At 37.5% G+C, this 18,773-nt stretch overlaps 2 protein-coding genes across 2 annotated transcripts; one reads left to right on the top strand and one right to left on the bottom strand.

The window, feature by feature from the left end:
- Window positions 1-1,049: 1,049 nt before the first annotated feature.
- Window positions 1,050-7,815, bottom strand: LOC582397 (C-4 methylsterol oxidase-like). Its single transcript, NM_001242669.1, is given in 7 exon segments — window positions 1,050-1,201; window positions 2,141-2,296; window positions 3,221-3,269; window positions 3,716-3,842; window positions 4,335-4,483; window positions 5,087-5,164; window positions 7,666-7,815. Coding segments are annotated over 7 exon segments (861 nt in total).
- A 4,160-nt stretch (window positions 7,816-11,975) lies between these two features.
- LOC100889128 lies at window positions 11,976-13,990 on the top strand. The gene is made up of 4 exons (XM_011680193.2): window positions 11,976-12,134; window positions 12,734-12,934; window positions 13,625-13,719; window positions 13,820-13,990. The coding sequence occupies exons 1-4, from the start codon at window positions 12,033-12,035 to the stop codon at window positions 13,962-13,964; spliced, it is 543 nt and encodes a 180-aa protein (XP_011678495.1). The 5' UTR covers window positions 11,976-12,032; the 3' UTR covers window positions 13,965-13,990.
- Window positions 13,991-18,773: the final 4,783 nt, after the last annotated feature.

The following is an 18,773-nucleotide window of genomic DNA, read 5'->3' as shown; positions in this document are numbered from 1 at the left end:
ATGCTCTCGTGGCTCTCTTTAAATAATAACTTGAATAATAAATTCTGTACCTGGGTCAATTCACACACAAAATACAAACACATCAATGAAAAGTGATGCGATAGAGCACCTATCATCTGTTCACAGCAAGAAGGGTGTTAAAAGTGTACGTTCAGAGACAGAAGGACAATACATGTAACTCTGAGTGAAAGTATACAAGTTAAAGACACATAGTAGTGGTCTCTCATGGTGAATTAAACACCATTCGGGTGTATACCAAATAGCGGGTGTTGTCAATCACCAAGACTAGCCTTCAGTTTTATGACCAACAGGCCTTATGTAATGCTCTGCATTTTCCACCCATCCTCTAAAATCTTTAAGTTATTATCTTACATTTTCCTCACCCAAAGACGCTCTCAGAGACTAGGGGTATTTCTTGATGGGACCACGGGTTTGCTGTGTGCGAAACTTGTACACCTGTTAATGGTATTTCCATCAAGTCCAGTGTCTGCAAATAATGACCTTCTGCACATGGAAACCGACATCCATCTCCCTTTAACACCCTTCCGGCTACAAACAGATGATATGGCGTAACTCGTAAGAAATCTAATGCAAGTTCAACATCTATTGTGCCGCTTATTTTACTCAATAACCACCAACATGGAATAAATAATTATCATTTTGCTCCAATATTCTTTTTTCTACTGACTCCTCAAATTCCATTCCAACAAATATGGTTTCTTTCCGAGTAGGACATTGCTTAGTTATGTGTATTGTTGGAAAAAACACATACATATACAGGTGGATTGCTTACAAGTGTGCTATGGTTAGTTACAATGATGAGAACATACATCATTTTAAAAGATTTAATGAATCTACTACCAGATTAGCTACTTTTTCATCATAAGCAGGGTTTTCACATGCTTTTGTTCTTATCATTTGAAAAAGTACAGAATCTTCCAACTTTCTTCAGTTCATTCCTCAAAGGACAACCTTGCTTGAGGAAACTTCCTTTCATCATAGAAATTGCGTCTCCAGCTGGGGGTGCTTTGTTTGAAGGTTCACATTGTTTAGTTGGCTTTCTTTTCAGTCTTCTGATCTTGTAGTTTGGCGTAATAATCCTTGTACTGCATGTCTGTACCAAAGATCTTGTCCCACCAGGTGAATGTAGAGGAGTAGTTACCGTTGAAATTCTTGTGATGGAAGTCATGGAACCTCGCACCTGGGAGGTGGTTGAATAGAAAACAAATATTTGAGATATAATATTGTGACTACAATATAAGATAACTATTCATACAAATATCAAAACAATTGGCATATGTGAGTAACATATCTAAAAAGAAACTAAAATTAGTCTAAGAATGAAAATAAGCATGTATGAGGAATGTTTATAAATGGATGAATGTCAATAATTCTAGACGGTTTATCTGATCTAAATACCTAAATATTTTGCAGTGTCTTCCTTCTTGAACACTCAATTAACAAGGTTACTGATCTCTTCATTACAGTTTGAGTTATAACATACACAAAAACATTTGCAGGGGCTGATTCACTGTTGCTTAGCCTCATAAATGATTTCACTAAATACTGCTGGTCCTTCAGACAGACTCACTGAATTTGTCTTTCCTTTTTGTTCTTTTATTTTTACAGGCGGGATAAGGATAAGAGCATAAACAAAGTGAGACATATTTTTTTTTCATGTCCCTTCCCCCTTTTCCTTATTCTTCGCAGAGGGTGAAAAGGGGTGGGTGAGGACATGCTCTTTCATCCTGACGGATTCAGCCATGCTGGTTGTATCCTTGAAGCATGCTCTTCAAATAATAGACATGTTGTGGTCTAGTAGATAAGTCACCAGACCATGAACCTCAAGGTACAAGGCTTGAAATCCTAGCTGCTGCACTAAACTCCTTTGGCAAGACATTAATCTACATTTACAATTCATCATGCTGAAATCAATGGGTACCTGGCTACCTGCCACAACATATTTCCTTAAAATGCTTGGACGCCTTAACAGCCCTACTAAAGCTTGGGGCAATAAGCCTGAAGTGCCAGGACAGACATGAGTGTTATACAGGAGCCCACTATTCTCCTTCTTATTACATATAATTATTACTACGAGTATTAATTTATGGATGGTTGTGATTATATTTTCTATTCTTACCTCCATAGAATGGGATGACGTGAAGTGGATTGATGGGGAAGTCGTATCCGGAGTGGACATCGATGGTTTCGATCAGACGGACACACATCCAGCACCATAAGAAAATCAAGTGATCGCAGAAGAGGAGCATACCCCACATGAAACCCATTCCCAGAACTGTACAGAAAAACAGTGATTTGATTGCATTATTTTCCTCATTCAAACATGTTTGATGAATTTTATGCTTGTTTAATACCAATCACATGTTGCCTCTTACATATTTTTTTTACATTTTTCTTCAATTTTTGCACACAATTTTCATTAATATTTATACTCAAACTGATACTCCATTAAAAGAATTGGGTGAATATCTAAGAAAAGAAATTCGCTATTGATATCCTCTAAATCTTTGGAGGTCATTGACACAAAAAGAGATCAGGCCATATGGCAACAGTAAAATCATCTTACCTTTGCTCATTATTTCTCAAGCCCTAAGTATCAGATAAAAAAGCAACTACACGCACATTGACATTTCAAAGTTCAATTCATAGGTTCTTGACCGGACTGAGCACTAGCAAAATGAACATCTACAAAGCCTGATCCACATTATTTACCTATTTCTAGCATTCACTTCTTAAGCCTACAGATAACGATAATGATAATTATCAGACAAAGTAAGAGCTATGATTATTACAAACATGCATTTTGGGAAAACTGAATATAACTTTAGCTTTGAAACTAGATTTGATAATAAGATGGTTTACTCTGCAACAATGAAAACAATTTACCATAACAAATTTATTGGTAATTGCTTATAAATCGCCATCATCAATGTTGCTGATATATTGTCAAATCTATCTTTATACACTAAATGTATTTATATCATTTGGTCCATTAAGATGTATGCTTCATAATGGAGACTTCAATGCTTCATTTCAAATGCACTTTCTATATATTTTCTATGTATTTCCTATTTGTTTCCAATTTATTTCCTATGGATTCCTATTTCACAAGTGCATGTGTATCTAGAAGTAAAAGTAGTCATTGGCAATTACTCAAATTGAATAGCAATAGAAAGATCTTTCACAACATTAAACTTACTCATAGTCTCCATTGGATGAGCGTATTCAGCCGTCATGCCGAAAGGGGCCTGTATGAAACAGAGAAATCACAAGAGTTATACCAGAGTCAAAATAAAATAGTTGAGAAATAGGGAAAAACAGTACAGAAATCATTGGGTATTTTAACTATTTTACTATCTTTTGTTCTAAATCCTTTGCCTAAACATATTTTTTCCTATTTTCCAAAATGGGAAATATCATAAAATTATAGAGAAAATAGCCCCCAAATATATTATCGCACATTAAAACGACCAGGATAATATCATAATAACTAAGGTCTGTAAAAGCTCATAAAACCTCTGCAGAATTAAATGTTGCAAACCCAAGAGTATGCAAAATCTTGTTAACAACTACTTTGTGGAACAGTTCAACAGCTTAAATCTGCATGCATGGGTCTTTCCATGATGTTTAAACCATTTTCTCTGAAAACGTGAGGAATAGGATGCACCGTTTTCTAACTACAAACTCTCCTCACCTGGAAGTTGTGATGGATCTTGTGGATGTACTTGTAGATGCTTTTATGGTGAAGAGCTCTATGAAGGAAGTAATGCCAAGCATCCTCAAGCACTAAACTACCAAAGCAGTGGGCAAGCGTCATATACCTAAACAAGAAGATGCATGTGGGAAAAAGAGATCACATACATGTACAAGTACTGTCATAGTTCTTCTTTAATATGGCCTAGATAACTTCGAAAAAGAAACATTTTTTAGATGTTCAATGAGAAGTCGTTAAAGACGATGCTCAGACTACTTCAAAACAAATGATGTTTAGAAGACATAAACCATTGGAGCAATGCCTTGTAGTTGTACAGCATTTTGTCAACTGTTCAGTTGGAGTAATATTTGTGCGCATCTGCCCACCTTCGCTGCTCAGGGCCAGAGTATGTACCTACTGGTATGCACAAAACCGGGAACTCCAGGCAGTGTGCATGTGTACAACTGTATTACCAGGAGTTAACAGTGAACATCCTTCAATTACTGGTATGCACGAAACTGGGAACTCCAGGCAGTGTGCATATGTACAGCTGTATTACCAGGAGTTAACAGTGAACATCATTCAATTAAATGCAATGCTTCCTCAGCAACGGACTTACCAAACAGGCATGGACTCATAGTCAAATGGAATATTCATATATTGGCAGAAGAAGTAGGCCCCTGAGAAGAATGGTGTCTGGATGAGCACTTGGTTGGCAATAACAAGCTTGAAGCATTTCCATTCCTGGTCCCATGTGGTCGGTTTATCCTGAAAAGAAGATGAAGCACGTAAAACTTTAAGTTAAAACATTTTACTTGTTTCTTTTTTTTCATTAATGAGCAATAGTAGTTGGTACAAGGTACACATGCCCCTACTGTACATGATCACAAATCTAGCAAGGATAAGAATTTTTCTTTTTTGCATTTTCGATTACTTGCTGCAAAAACTAGATGTAGGTGCTTCATGAAAAGCTTTTGCCTCCCTCTTGAAAAGAATACCTTTGAATGTGTATCGCCTAAGGCACCATTGGAGCATGAACATAACTTCCATAAGCACATTTCCACTATCTTCCCAGTGTGCTTTTCATTTTTAGTACAAATAAGTTTATTTTATCTTGTAATTCATAATTCTATTTGTTATTATTTTACTGAATGCATGACATCTTTTTATAAGGAAATAAAACAACCAAACAAACAAACAAACAAGCAAAATATAACTTCTTCCATTTTATTAATCTAGGCTGTGCAGAAGCTTGTAACTTCATAAAACATGTTTCCTTTTCAGGTTTATCACCAACAATGATGTCAGTAATATGTGCTTTATAAGTATAATAAGCAACATGTTTTTCAAGGGGGTACTGGGGGTACATACCTGCTGTATCTTGTACCGGTCCATGAAGCGGAAAAACTGGAAGATGAACGATGGTGAGCAGAAGAGAAAGTAGGTAACCTGCACAGAATGAGAGGGAGAAAGAAGAAATTGTGATAATACAGATAGATGAATATGGTAAGCATCGACATGATAAAAGATTTGGCATATTGTAATGGTAACGACTAACGACTAACGATGCATAAATGCTTAGATACAAAACATGGAATAATCGGAAGATGATTTTATCTGTTTGTTCGGTTTCATAATATTTCTAAGAAAATACCAAACTAGGGTGTTAGAACCGAGCCTTGAATGGGGAATGTGTGATTAAACACATGAATAAGCCAAGCAGCTCAAGCCTATAGCATTTTTCTTTAAAAACAAAGACAGTTTACACGCGACCATGCATGTTACATGACACAGATCACGGCATATTGGTAGTAGACTGATTTGACTTACCAATGATAATACACAATTTTTGATAGCATGTATTTCAGGCCTGTAAGCCAAACTTCTCTTCTCTAGATAATTTCTCCTCAGAGGCTCAGTTGGGTTAACATTTCTATTTATCCGTTTTCAAAGAAAGAAAAAAACATAACCAAGCATGGCTTCGGCTTAGACCAAAAAAAAAACCGGGCTATTTTGTTCATTAAAACACTATCAAACAATGTTTTTCTCATAAAATAGGCCTTTTCATAGGAAAGGTTGCTTTAAAAAAAAAAAAAATTCTTTAACTTTTTTTTGGGCTGACAAATACAAAAAATTTGTAATCACTGTAGGTATGGGCTCTTCTAATTTGATGGTTGATGAGACAGTAATGTCTCTGTGATGTAGTGGGGACAACTTTCCCCTTTGTTCCAACACACAAAATTACTAAAATTTCAATTTTTCAAAAGGTGTACATGTATGACTTGGGAGGGTCTACTCTCTTTAGATGACCTTTGAGTATGAACCATGAAAATATGCTATCCATGATAAATTTTGATTGCCTCAAGGAAGAATGCATTTAATGGAGAAAAAAAGAAACCAACATTTTTCAACACAACAAACAAGATCGGAACAGTTATCTGTTACTTGCCAGATCTACTACATCACAATCCACTGACCAAACTGCCAACTTGACTTTTGAGATTCACATAAACATTAATGTTTCAACCATTCATAGCTTTCTTATTGGTCTGATTTATCATTCAAACTTTTTCCATTCTGTTTATCTTATTTTTCTGCTTTCATACATTAAATGAACTCAAAATGGATACAGAAGTACACTAGATCCTAGACCGAAAGCTTCAGTCTCTATAATCGTCGGTTGTTCCACTGAGACTACGTCTGGCTCCACTAGACCTCCGGTTATAGAGACTGAACGACTGCCTATGCCAGCCTGTGTTGAACTTATTCCGCTAGATTTTAGCCGCTAGGCCCCTCCCACAAACTTGCCACGGCCGTATTGTTATGCCCCCAAATTCCCCCAAAATGTCATTTTACCTCGTTCATTTCCAATTTTAAATTAGGCCTAGGCTATAATACATCGGTTCCACTTACTAACTTCATTGATATAATCCGTTTAATGGTCCCTTTTAAGGAAATTATCGGTCAAAATCGACATCCATGTTGAAAATCTTGCAAGCCGTGTTTAACTCTCGCTGCCGTCAATCTCATCCCTTCTAGTCTACGCCGAAGGCAAAATGATTATGAAGGAAAAACTGTGCGCCATCTACACGTTCGTAATGGCGTTATCACAGTTTTTTCCTTCATAATCATTTTGCCTTCGGCGTAGACTAGAAAGGATGAGATTGACGGCAGCGAGAGTTTAACACGGCTTGCAAGATTTTCAACATGGATGTCGATTTTGACCGATAATTTCCTTAAAAGGGACCATTAAACGGATTATATCAATGAAGTTAGTAAGTGGAACCGATGTATTATAGCCTAGGCCTAATTTAAAATTGGAAATGAACGAGGTAAAATGACATTTTGGGGGATTTTGGGGGCATAACAATACGGCCGTGGCAAGTTTGTGGGAGGGGCCTAGCGGCTAAAATCTAGCGGAATAAGTTCAACATAGGCTGGCATAGGCGATCGTTCTGTCTCTATAACCGGAGGTCTAGTGGAGCCAGACGTAGTCTCAGTGGAACAACCGACGATTATAGAGACTGAAGCTTTCGGTCTAACTAGATCCTAGCACCCTGGGATTGCCCTTTGAATATAGATCTAGAAGCAAGCTTTAATTCCATAACATTAACACAATAACAGCAGGAGAGGGAGAGATCGAGAGGGCCGAGAGAGAAGAAAAAAAATCTTTAGAGAGAGAGATCAGATTCAGAGAGAGAAAGTGAGAGATAACAACTAAAAAGAGAAAGAAAGATTTGAGAACAGACACGACACCTTCACTCAACAACATGCACAATTCCTAATGCAGTGATGACGTTTTCATTGCTTCGTTTTACTTTGATTATATGTGATGTAAATGTAACACCAACACTGTCCTGTCCTGTAGGCCTAACACTAACACGAACACATTATAGCCTAGTAACATAACAGTGCAGTTCACGTTAAAAATATGAGAAAAATGAACTTACTATGTGAAGGCATGCTGACATGTACGTTGAGATCTGAAACCTGGAATAGTTTGAATTCATGTACCTCCATCCTTCCTCAAAAGCCCCCATTCCACCGTCAGTTGCATTCTCCACGATTGGCAAATCATTTAGCACGGATTCAGCCGCCATTTTCAGCTCAGAAGGATCGCGAAATGAGAATATTATGTCCCGAACTACTGCTAACAATATCCTAAGTTACATCACTGTACCCTAGATCGCTGTGGTATGATTACTGTTTCGGTCAAAGGTAACTAACGCACAGCTGATACCGGCTTTTAGGACTCTACCATTATTCATGGGTATAATTTGAATGAGAAATGTTTTGTGTAATTGACTAGCGATAAAATATGACCAGTATAATCATGTTTATATTTTATAAAAAGCAATGATTAAGGTAAAAAATAATATTTTAAATTAGTTGTCACAATTTTAGAATCAATTTGATGAAATTTGATGAACATGATGATACGCCATAGAGAGTAGGTACACTTTTGAATAATGTATCGACCGCATGAGAAATACACGTGAGTGGTCTGAAAGACATCGTCCGATCCTATTATAACGTGTGTTACGTGACATTTCAAGTAGCTAGCTCCGAGCTAGCTGAGCTGATTATGAGCTACTTTTATTTAATTTCGAGAATCATTATTCATACGTCTATGGTATTTCGGATTTGAAATGTTATGGAAAGGGCGGAACCACTCTAAAATGTTGGTTGTCATAATATAATCATATAATGATGGCTCATCAAATATTTGACAATATAATATTCCCATGATAGCTAGTTGTGGGGCTGGTTGCTCTCAAAATAGACGTGATAATATTGAAGACCAAACAAAAATAGAGGTGCGACGACTGCGACCAATGAGAGAAACAGTACCTTGTTATTATTCTAGTAGCAATAAAATATTTTGTTTTTTTAAAAATCTTATTACCAAGGAGATTTTGCTGGTTGATTCAGTCTTTCATCGTGCATACTGCAAGTCCACTTAAAAAATAACTTACTTTTAAAAGAAACAGAAAAATCAGACAAACCAATCAAAAAAGATTTGAGCAAAATCGGATAACATTATTATAAGAAAGTTATGAATTTTTAATCGTTGGAAAAATTTGGAAATCATAAGACAAATTGGCAACTCGCTCATGAGTCTGTGACGTCATGTCCTCCACAATTTTTTTAATTTGTATTGATAATATAGATTTCCCGCTCCCTCAGGGATAAAAATTTGATTCTGAGAATCTTATTTTTCATCCAAGTTAGATTGATAGTGATATGTTTTGTGTGAATGCACTAATATAGAGTAATTTCTTCCAGTTAAATCATGAAAAATGTGAATTTTGATTAACAATTATATAACAATCAATAATTAAACAATATTTAGAAAATAATATCAATTCTTCAAAGTTCATAAAAGATTTTGTGAAATGTCATGCACGCAATATAATACAAATCATATACCTGGGCAAAGGCATTGGGAAATCAAGTTTTGGGGGATAAAAACTAAAAAGGGATTTTAATGGGATTAAACTATATAATGCAATCATTAAATAGTGAGGACATGGCGTCACAAACAGCCTACCATATTGCCAATTTGTGGTGTGATTCTAATTGTTCCATAGTTTTACATACTTTATCAAAAATTCATAACTTTCTTATTAGTAATCCGATTTTGCTCAAACTGTTTTTGATTGGTTTGTCTTATTTTTCTGCTTCTATTGAAAGTAAGTTATTTTTGGAATGGACTTGTCCTTAGAAACCAGAGGTGGCCTTCGGGGGGGGGGGTTCAAGTATCCCCAAAGTGCCCCTTACTTTTAAAACGTACCCCTTTTCCTTTGACAAGTTCCCATGTTCCTTAGCAACTCTTAGCAAATCTGCACGAGAGATACTCGTTTTACTCTGATAAGTGCCCCTTCCCCTCCTGATAAGCGCTCCGATTTTTTTTCATCTGTGATGAGTGTCCTTTTTACCTCTAATAACTGCCCACTTTTATTTTGACACATGTCCCTTTTCCTTTCTAGACTAATAAATGCTCTTTTTTCTTCTTAGTGCCTCTTCCCCTTCTCATAATTACCCCTTTTTATCTATGACAAGTGCCCCGTTTATTTTCACATGCGCCTCTGTTTCTTTTTAATGAGAGTTACTCACCCCTTCTAAAAAAAAGCCGCCTGTCACCTCCGATAAATGCCCCTATTACAATCTGATCGGGCCCCTTTTCTTTCAACCAATGCATATTGTGTCCATTTTTATCTCTGATAATTTCCATTTTAACAATGATACGTGTCCCTTTTCCTTTCTATTAAGGGATATTCCCTTTTCATAAATGCCTTTTTCTCCTCGCATAAATGACCCTATCAAAATCTGATGGGTGCCCCTTTTCCGTCGATAAAATTATGCCAATTTCCCATTCTCATAAGTGTCCTTTTCCACCGATGATAATTACCCTTTGACACATGCTCCTTTTCTTTTCAAATAAGTGCCTTATCCCTTTCGATAAGTGTCCCCTTTTCCTCTCATCGTAAAGCTCCCTCGCTACGCTCGCCCGCATTTAAAGAAGATATAATTGTGTTAAAGGTCTTTTTAATTTCCCGTTATTAGAATGTGCTTTTAACCCCATTAGTATTGTGTTTGTCCTCTTTTATAAATTGTCATTTTTCGGACTGCGACCTCACAAATTTCCCTATATATCGCTTCGCTCGGTTCCAAATGAATTTCAGACGACCACACACAACTCCATAGTATGAGGCTTAAGCAGTATTGTATGGTGTATAAGTATAAAGATAAACAAAATATTGAAAACATCCCTAATAATGTAATCATGATTTAGAGGTATAATCATACCTAAGTATGTCTAAAATTGAATATTTTTACTTTGAGATTTTCTTTTGTAGGTGCCCTTTTTTTCCTCAAGAATGTGCCCTTTTTTGTTGGTGCCCGCCCCCACTTTGAAAGTCGCTCCGCCGCCCCTGCTTAAAACCCTACCAGGCTCGCTTATTTCATCTAATGAGAACTAATCGGACCGCAATGTGACCTCAATCTTTTTGAAGTTTTGCTCGCTCGCTCGCTTTACTCCCTCTCAAAAATGTAATATTCAGACTATCACACACAAGCAGTATCTTGGACCACGTAAAGAAAAACTTTTTGAGATCAGCCCTCATAATGTATTAAATAAAATATAAGGTATATTATGTAAGAATGTCTTTTTTTTTTAATCGCTTTGCGGTTGCGCTTGGTATAGGTGGCCCCCTTTTCACCAGAAATGTGCTTTCTTCACCGGATAGCCTTCAGATTCGCCACAGTGTTCTTGAATTTCACCAGTTTTTTTGTTAAACATTTACTTTTCCAAATAAACCATTTGTGCACAAAGAACAATTCAACGTGATTCTAGTCAGTTTCTTTCAAAATACAATTCAACCTGCATGTATAACAAAACTCATGATTGCACTTCGGACTTGACACATTTTGTCTCACCATAATTCATTTATTATGTAAATATACATTGTATTGCGCAATTTTCCGGAAATTCAACCCACGACTGAGGCATGTTAACATCATGGACCCATGATTAGACACACCACATCATATTCTGCAATTTGTGTGTAAAGCATAGGTTATGGCATTGGATTTCTTGAATTCCGATGAAAATAACTCTTCCACAATGGCATTCTGCCTGCATAGAAATATGCAGTGGTAAACGTATATGATTATTTCTCTAATTAGTATTATTCCTTAAAGGTACAAATTAACTTGTAACGTGTCGTGATTGCAGAGACTTCAAAAATTCAACCTGAGCACTTTCAAAAGCTTTTTCCATCATCTGTTGATAGGCCTATGTGTAATTATGAAATATTTATGAAATATAAACGTAATTCAAACATGATTTGTTCGGGATGTCCAATAGAGTTCTGGAATCACCCTTTAGTTTATATTTTTCGATATTTTTTCTGCTTGCGTGTATAAGGCATTTATAGATGACAGTGACATTAAAATCTTATATGACTATAAAGAAACCGCTGCATGTTACTTCATAATTATGATCCTTTAAAAGGGTGTGTGAGCTTCCTGAACATAATTTGTTATTTAAACTCACTGTGCCCTTAATTGTAACGCAATAAGAACAGTCTGTACATCCCTAAAATACTAAAGTATAGGCGTTAATTACCGGGGAATCCCCGCCGCCTTGTTTGTTATGCAGTCTCTATACGATTGGCGTGTTCTGTTCATTGCTGATGACTGTGACCTGGATAATTATTGTTATTTTATCCACCAGTTCACCGGGGAATCCCCACTCACTGTGCACGGCCTCGTTTGTTATGCAGCAGTCTCGAGACGTATCGTATCACACTCCATGCGATTGGAACGTTCTGATCATTGCTGTTGTGACCTGTCAAATACAAGAGCTGGATATTGTTTCGTCTACAAAAAATATTTTTACAACACACTAATTAAGGTATGGTATTCTATATTTATGGTATTGAATTAATATTTTGACATTCAGAGATGATTTTACGTTGTTTTCGATGTAAAAGTCATGTTTGTGTTTCATTTTAAGATGTTCCCTTTTCAGTTCTTTTGTTGGCGTTGTAATTAATTTAGATTATGTAGTGTAAATTGTATAGAACATTATTTTCAAAATGGTGTACGGTTGGAATGATTTTCTCAAAACTTAGTGATCGAGCCACAATACGATCAATTTATTCATCGGCGACGAATTAATATATTTATATATTTTAAAGCGAATCATGTTATTTCAATGTCTGTCTACTCAACTATATACTTACAGTTTTCATGGTTATCCGTGTTTTGAACTTTATGAAGAACAGAGCCGTTATATAATTGGCTCTGAATATAGCGTAATCTATCCATATTTTAATAATGATTTGTATATTAAATTGTGCTGTTCATAATGTATGCAAACCTATAGCTAAACCTTTTACACGGAAAATAAAACAAACAAACCATCAATATTTTGCCCTGTACACAGAAAAATAAAAACAAACATGCAAAATACAACTGAATGAACATGGTTCTCTCCTTGCTGAAATGTAGCTAATCATGGACTATTCCGAAATCATTCGTGATGAGATGGAGGATGAGGGCATTATGCCGTCAGAGATACCAGAGAGAAGTGCCAGGCAAGGTGTGAGGGGGTTCGCTGATATGAAATGCTGTAACCCGTCATGCCGCAGGACGTGGAGCACCCATAAAGGTCATGTCGTCATCGATTTGAAGAGGCAGAATGTCAACAGGGTAAGTGTCAGTGATACGACATCATTATGCGACGATTAATGCTCCGAGATATAATTGTATAAAGAAACAATGTGAATAGGGTCATGGTTAGGGGTTTAGTATAGTGTTTGGTCCAGTGCTTAAATCAATGTCATATAGAAATTGATTTAGTGTATGAAATTGACCGGGGAGCATTATTTTCTCGTAGGAGCAATAATATATTATTGTCGTACGATTCGACTGTTATGTGCATGATTATACACGGGATGCAGTTCCTTCCCCAAATCAATTACCCCCCCCCCCCGCCCTTTTTATAGAAAACAAAATAAAAACAAAACAATAACCAAACACCGAGCTCATGTTGTCATTGATTTTAAGAGGCAGAAAGTCTTGAGTGAAGAGGGAGCATGGAGAGAGGGGATTGAGAGATTAACAAAAGAGAGAGAGAGAGAAAGAGAGAGAGAGAGAGAGAGAGAGAGAAAGAGAGAGGGAGGGGGAGACAAAGAATGATAAAAATATAAAAGATCAAGTTCCTTCTCCCGGAAGAAGATTCCCTCCTCTTTCTATTTTTGTCTTTGATACCGTCACGCCCTCTTTGTTATTTATGACTGGCTATATAAGATGGTTTATGGACATTGTTTTCCACATCTACAATGTATCTCCCCATCTATCTCTTTTTTTTAATTATTTTCTTTCTTCTCTCTGAATCAGATCTGGAAACAGAAATGCAAGAAATGTGACCGTGAAAACGAGCCAACCTTTCGTGATCTCGTATTCAGAGAGCTGGTCATCAAAGCAATCGAACAGTGAGTACATAATTACTTAAACTGATTAATATCCTTGATTTTTTAATGGTGATGATACAGTACATTACAACAATGAGTATAATTCTCTCTTCATTCACAGGGAGAGGAAATATCGCAATCCGGACTTCGCCGGCAGGAACATCGATGACGACGGAAACGATGGTGGTCGAAGGGGACCTCCACACGAGAGTAGTCTATGTGAAAAATGTGAATACGGCAGGACCAAGTGCTGGATCAGGAAGTGAAAGCATCAATCTTTTTTCTAAATGGCATACATACGCGAGAAAAAGATTGCTCCTCATTTTTCTTGATTTTTCAGAATATTGTTAACCCCCCCCCCTACCAATTAATAAATCTTGGATGCGCCCCTGTGTGAGCAATACCATGGACCGTCGCTCAATTTTCATGGTTGTAAATTTTGTAAATAATTATAATTATATTCATGATAATGATCACAAAGTAGGTATAAAAGGTATGACGGCATTAAAATGTATGACAACAAGAAGAAAATGGTCCATTATAAGAACAAAATAACTTCTGTGTTGAAAACTAAGGAGTTTTTCGAAAATGTACATTAGACTGGGAATCATATCGCCCTAAAGAAAACAAATGTATTCAAAATTGTGTTTATTTAGTGCCTACATTACGCTATCTTTGCATGATATATTCAGTAAAACTCATCATCTAAGATGCTCATTTGGTCTATAATGTCTATAATTAAGAAGTCGTATTTTTTTGTATAATCCTATCGAGCTAAATATTTTTCATTATTCACATTTTCCTTTTTTTATGCATCACAGATTTTGTTTTCGTTTTCTTTTTCATTTCTTTCATGGTAATTGTATTTATCCTCATCGAATCATTGGCATGAAATACTGAACTACGACATGAGCATGAAACGCTTGATTAGTGATAATCTTACATGTTAAATACTGATTAGGAAAGTGTGAAAACAGGTTGTACTATACATGTAGATTATTGCGGGGGAATTGAATTTAGATTTTAATATGAAGTGTTTTGTTCTGTTCTTGTTAATTCGAAATTATTGTCAAGATTTTTTAGAAGCATGAAGGTTATTTTATCACTTTTTTAATCATGATATATAATTCGTTTAAATCCTATTGTTAATAGAATAAGAAAAATCTTTAACACTCAATTCAGAATAGGAAATTAAAAATTCAACGTGAAGTAAATTAATGTTTCAACAGTCATTGTATTTTTCGTTTCGATAAAAAGGAGCATTAAATATACATTTTTTGTGAAAGTCATAAGAATTTTAAGCACTTTTTTTTTAATTTCAAGGGTATATAGATGCATAGCAGATTCTGTAAGATTTCACGATGTCTGCAAAAGATTACAAATGATGAGCTAATTCTACAATCAGCAGCTGTTAGTCAACATTTTAAAGCGTTGTGTGAATTCCACTCTGTTATTTGAAATAATTCATTTATTCTTCGTTTTTTTCAAATTATTCAAAGTGTAGTATGTAGAAGCTAACTGGTGATGCTGAAGATTTGGGGGTTTCCAGTATTTTTGCGAGAAATAAAATGAAAGCGATATTGGGAGATACAAACAGGATAGACACATGCCCTTTATATTATAGAATATAGGCTTGTCGCATGCATGCAAAATTCACGGGCCATATTTTAGATCACTCGCTGGTTGAGTTGTGGCAAAAATAAGTCATCTTTGCAGAAAATATTGTTTAATCTTCTCAGAAAAGAAAGAGTTTTAAATTGACTCTACTACTTGTTTTAAGACTAAAAATGTATGTTTATAATATCTACAATATTGATTATGAAATAATAAATATATAGATGAAAATATCATGAACGCATTGCTCCATTGTCACTAATGTGTAGTCAAGCTCTGTTTTGGATCAGGTTTGCCAGTTCGGCAATGAACACATTTCCCATGATTTTAGAGAACCCGTTCTAAGACACCCTCTCCCTCTTTAACACCAATTAAATCAGATACATGTAAATAACGATGTTTCGTCCCACCCTCCCGCTGTGGATCGAGCTTTTACTACAGCTGTACGTATTATGTAATGGCGTATCCAAAATGCTGGCGTAGCCTCCACCCCCACCCTTCCACACACACTCACACACACAATTTAAGACCCAATCAATCAATCAATCAATCAGCATGCTGGGAGAACGCGGGCTAAACACACACACCCCTCCCCAGTCCCCACCCTTCCTTCATGGAGAGGATTCTGCCCCTTTCCATCTCTATCAACTTTTTTTCATGAGCAGCTCCCCCTGGCATGGAACCTAACAAATCTATTAAAACACGAGTGAAATCTCGAGGCCATTGATTCAAAGTACCGCCCTCTGCTGTCTTAAATTGTGTAATGTGGATGTTTTGTGGATATTGTGTCGAATGTTGAAAATAACACAAGGAATGTTGCGCAATGGCAAGGTAGACTTTAACCTGAACTATTCAAAGTTTCATGCTTTGTAAACAGAAGATAGTCCAATGTTTGAATTATTTTCAAGGTATCTCTTTCACCAGAGTGTGAGAACTCGCCATTATCATTTTGCCTCGAATAATATGAACTGTAAAAAATAAGAATTTAAAACTGAGTCGCATTCTCAACGGTATATTTTGTCAGTTCTAGAGGGGGAGGTGGTATGGGGTAATCTTCCGGGGGTAATTGTCCTCGAGGGCGGGGTGGTTGTCCTTGGGGGATAATTTTCAGGGGGGTTATTGTCATGGGGGGGGGGGGTGTAGTTTTCCAGGGGGTGATTGTCCAGGTTGTAATTGTCCTGCTATACGTAAACATGTATCTTTCATCTAGAAAAGAATGAGCGTGTAATCTCTATGATTAAACAGTTCAAAAATTGATTCTGAATAGGAGGTTTTGAGAATAAAAATAAAAGAGTTATTTCACCAACTGATTTTCTATTGAACTTTATTCAATCATTACAAATATTGTTTATTTGAATAGCGAATGGCTTTGGACCTCTGTGAAGCACAGTTTGTAGATTGTGGGCCCATGATGGTTTCCTTTTGCTTTTTGTGGTTTATAGGTGCTGGAATTGGAATTGCAGTTGCCAGCTAGTATGGCCATCGACATAGGTCCCCGGCCCCCCAAACTCCGAGAACGGACGGACCCCATGCGTGTTACCTAAAATATGTCCGGTAAAGGGGTACTTTTCGTGCGACAAAGTCCGGCCCGAGAATTGTAAAAAAAAAAGGGTGTATTAACTTTTCACCCGGAGATTTCTTTAAAACGGGGGTGTTTTTTTCTTTTTTTCCTCTCATCTCTTTCGACTCCTGAGAAATTATTCCGAATTTAGGGGGGACATTGAGCCTTTTTCATGATTTAGGGGGGGGGGGGTCTCTAAGGCAGGAAAAGCCCGTGAAAACCCCGCGAAAGGGGGGTTCGGAAATGTTGGCAGTCCTCAGATAGGGGGTGCTTTCAAAAAGAGGGAACAAGCATATGCGTACCCTAAATAACACTGAGTGGGGGGCCGCTCTGTGCCATGGTGTCGCATATAATATCATACTGCCGTCACTGTTTATTGCATAAGACATCTATTTTGTTTTCTTGTTTTCCTTTAAGCGTTGGTCACATCCCACCGTGCGTGTTTTTAGTCCGTACGGTTTTTGGGGAGGCCACGGCCGCCACGTTTTTCTGAAAACGTAGGGAGGGAGTGGCAAAGGCAGGGAGGGAGTACCGGCAACGCGCGTCACACGCACTGTGTAAGTACGTGGACCGCACGCCACGCCTGGCCGTGAACGGTTGCGTGCATCGTACGTTGCGCACGTGGTAAGTGCGTTGTACGTGCTTACAACGTACTTACAACGTACGGTCTCCGTGCGGTTGCCACGTTATCGTACGGAGGCCGTATTTACAAGTGCTGCTCACGTACGGTGTCCTTACTCACGCGCATGTTGTAAGTGCGTGCACGTGCGATGAACTCGTGTTTATATAGGACGACATTCCGATGTTCTCCAGAAGTCCAAGCTGTTGCTGCCTCAAGATGCCGCCCATTCCACCGAAGAGACTATCTACTGCATAAATCAGTGCGAACAACGTGCGTTGTAAGTGCTTACTCGGTACGGTCCACGTGAGTTCTGCGTGCTCATTGGATAGCTAAACTGGGGAAGTGGCGAGTAAGCACGGACCACGCACTTATCACGTGCGCCTTTAAAAGACGCACGGAGTCAGTGCGTTGTGCGCTCGTTGGCAGTACCGGGCACGCACGTCACACGCACTGGGGTGAATCGGGAGCCCGAACGCAGCCCGAACGCAGCGAAAGTTCCTCATGCACTAAAAGTGCTACGGTGTGTCTGCGTGTTCCCAAATCCGTACGGAGGCGGTACTCATCACGTACGGATACCCAAATTTTGCCCACGTTTTTGCACGTAGACAGCACGCACTTGCAAGTACGGCGGGATGTGACCACCGCATTATAGATGTCTTTCATCGTTTCCTTCTCTAGATCTACATGTTAAGTACAATTCCCTTTACACTGCGCTGCACTGCCTGCTACTCGTACTCCGATTCGGTCTAGTCTAGACTCTTTGCGAGCGGTTTCAATGGAATTAATCGAGAAACTCCCCTCGCTGCCGTGTAAATAAAAAATACGCGGCCAGGCATAGGTCAAAATGGCCAGTCTGTGATTCCCGAAATGATATACCATGGAAAATGCTCTCGCATCAGTCAGAACATTAGAATGGCAGATTATTTACACCCGACATAATGTTGGAAATACATTGGACTGTGTAAACTGTGGAATCGGGGATATTCTTTTCATTTCAGTTCATTTATAAAGAGATCGCAAGCAAAAAAATGTAATCGATTAAAAAATTAAGTAATTCATCGAAGGATTTTTATTTTCATCGGTCAATATTGTGCTTATCTCGATCTTTGGACTTTTCCCTTCAAAATCACCTCTTTTAACGAGCCATAGCCCCCTCCCTCCGACCCAGAAACCTATAAAACAAAAATTAAACAAATTGTCAAGGAAAATAAGGAAAGAAGAATAACAAACAAGAAGAAAATGATAAAGAAAAATAGACCATAAAATTCCCAAAATAGG

This window comes from Strongylocentrotus purpuratus, unplaced genomic scaffold, assembly GCF_000002235.5.
Source record: "Strongylocentrotus purpuratus isolate Spur 01 unplaced genomic scaffold, Spur_5.0 spur5_scaffold_6, whole genome shotgun sequence".
Lineage (NCBI taxonomy): Eukaryota > Metazoa > Echinodermata > Echinoidea > Camarodonta > Strongylocentrotidae > Strongylocentrotus > Strongylocentrotus purpuratus.
The sequence above is the reverse complement of the archived record's forward strand: the minus strand, read 5'-3'. Positions and strand labels throughout refer to the sequence as shown.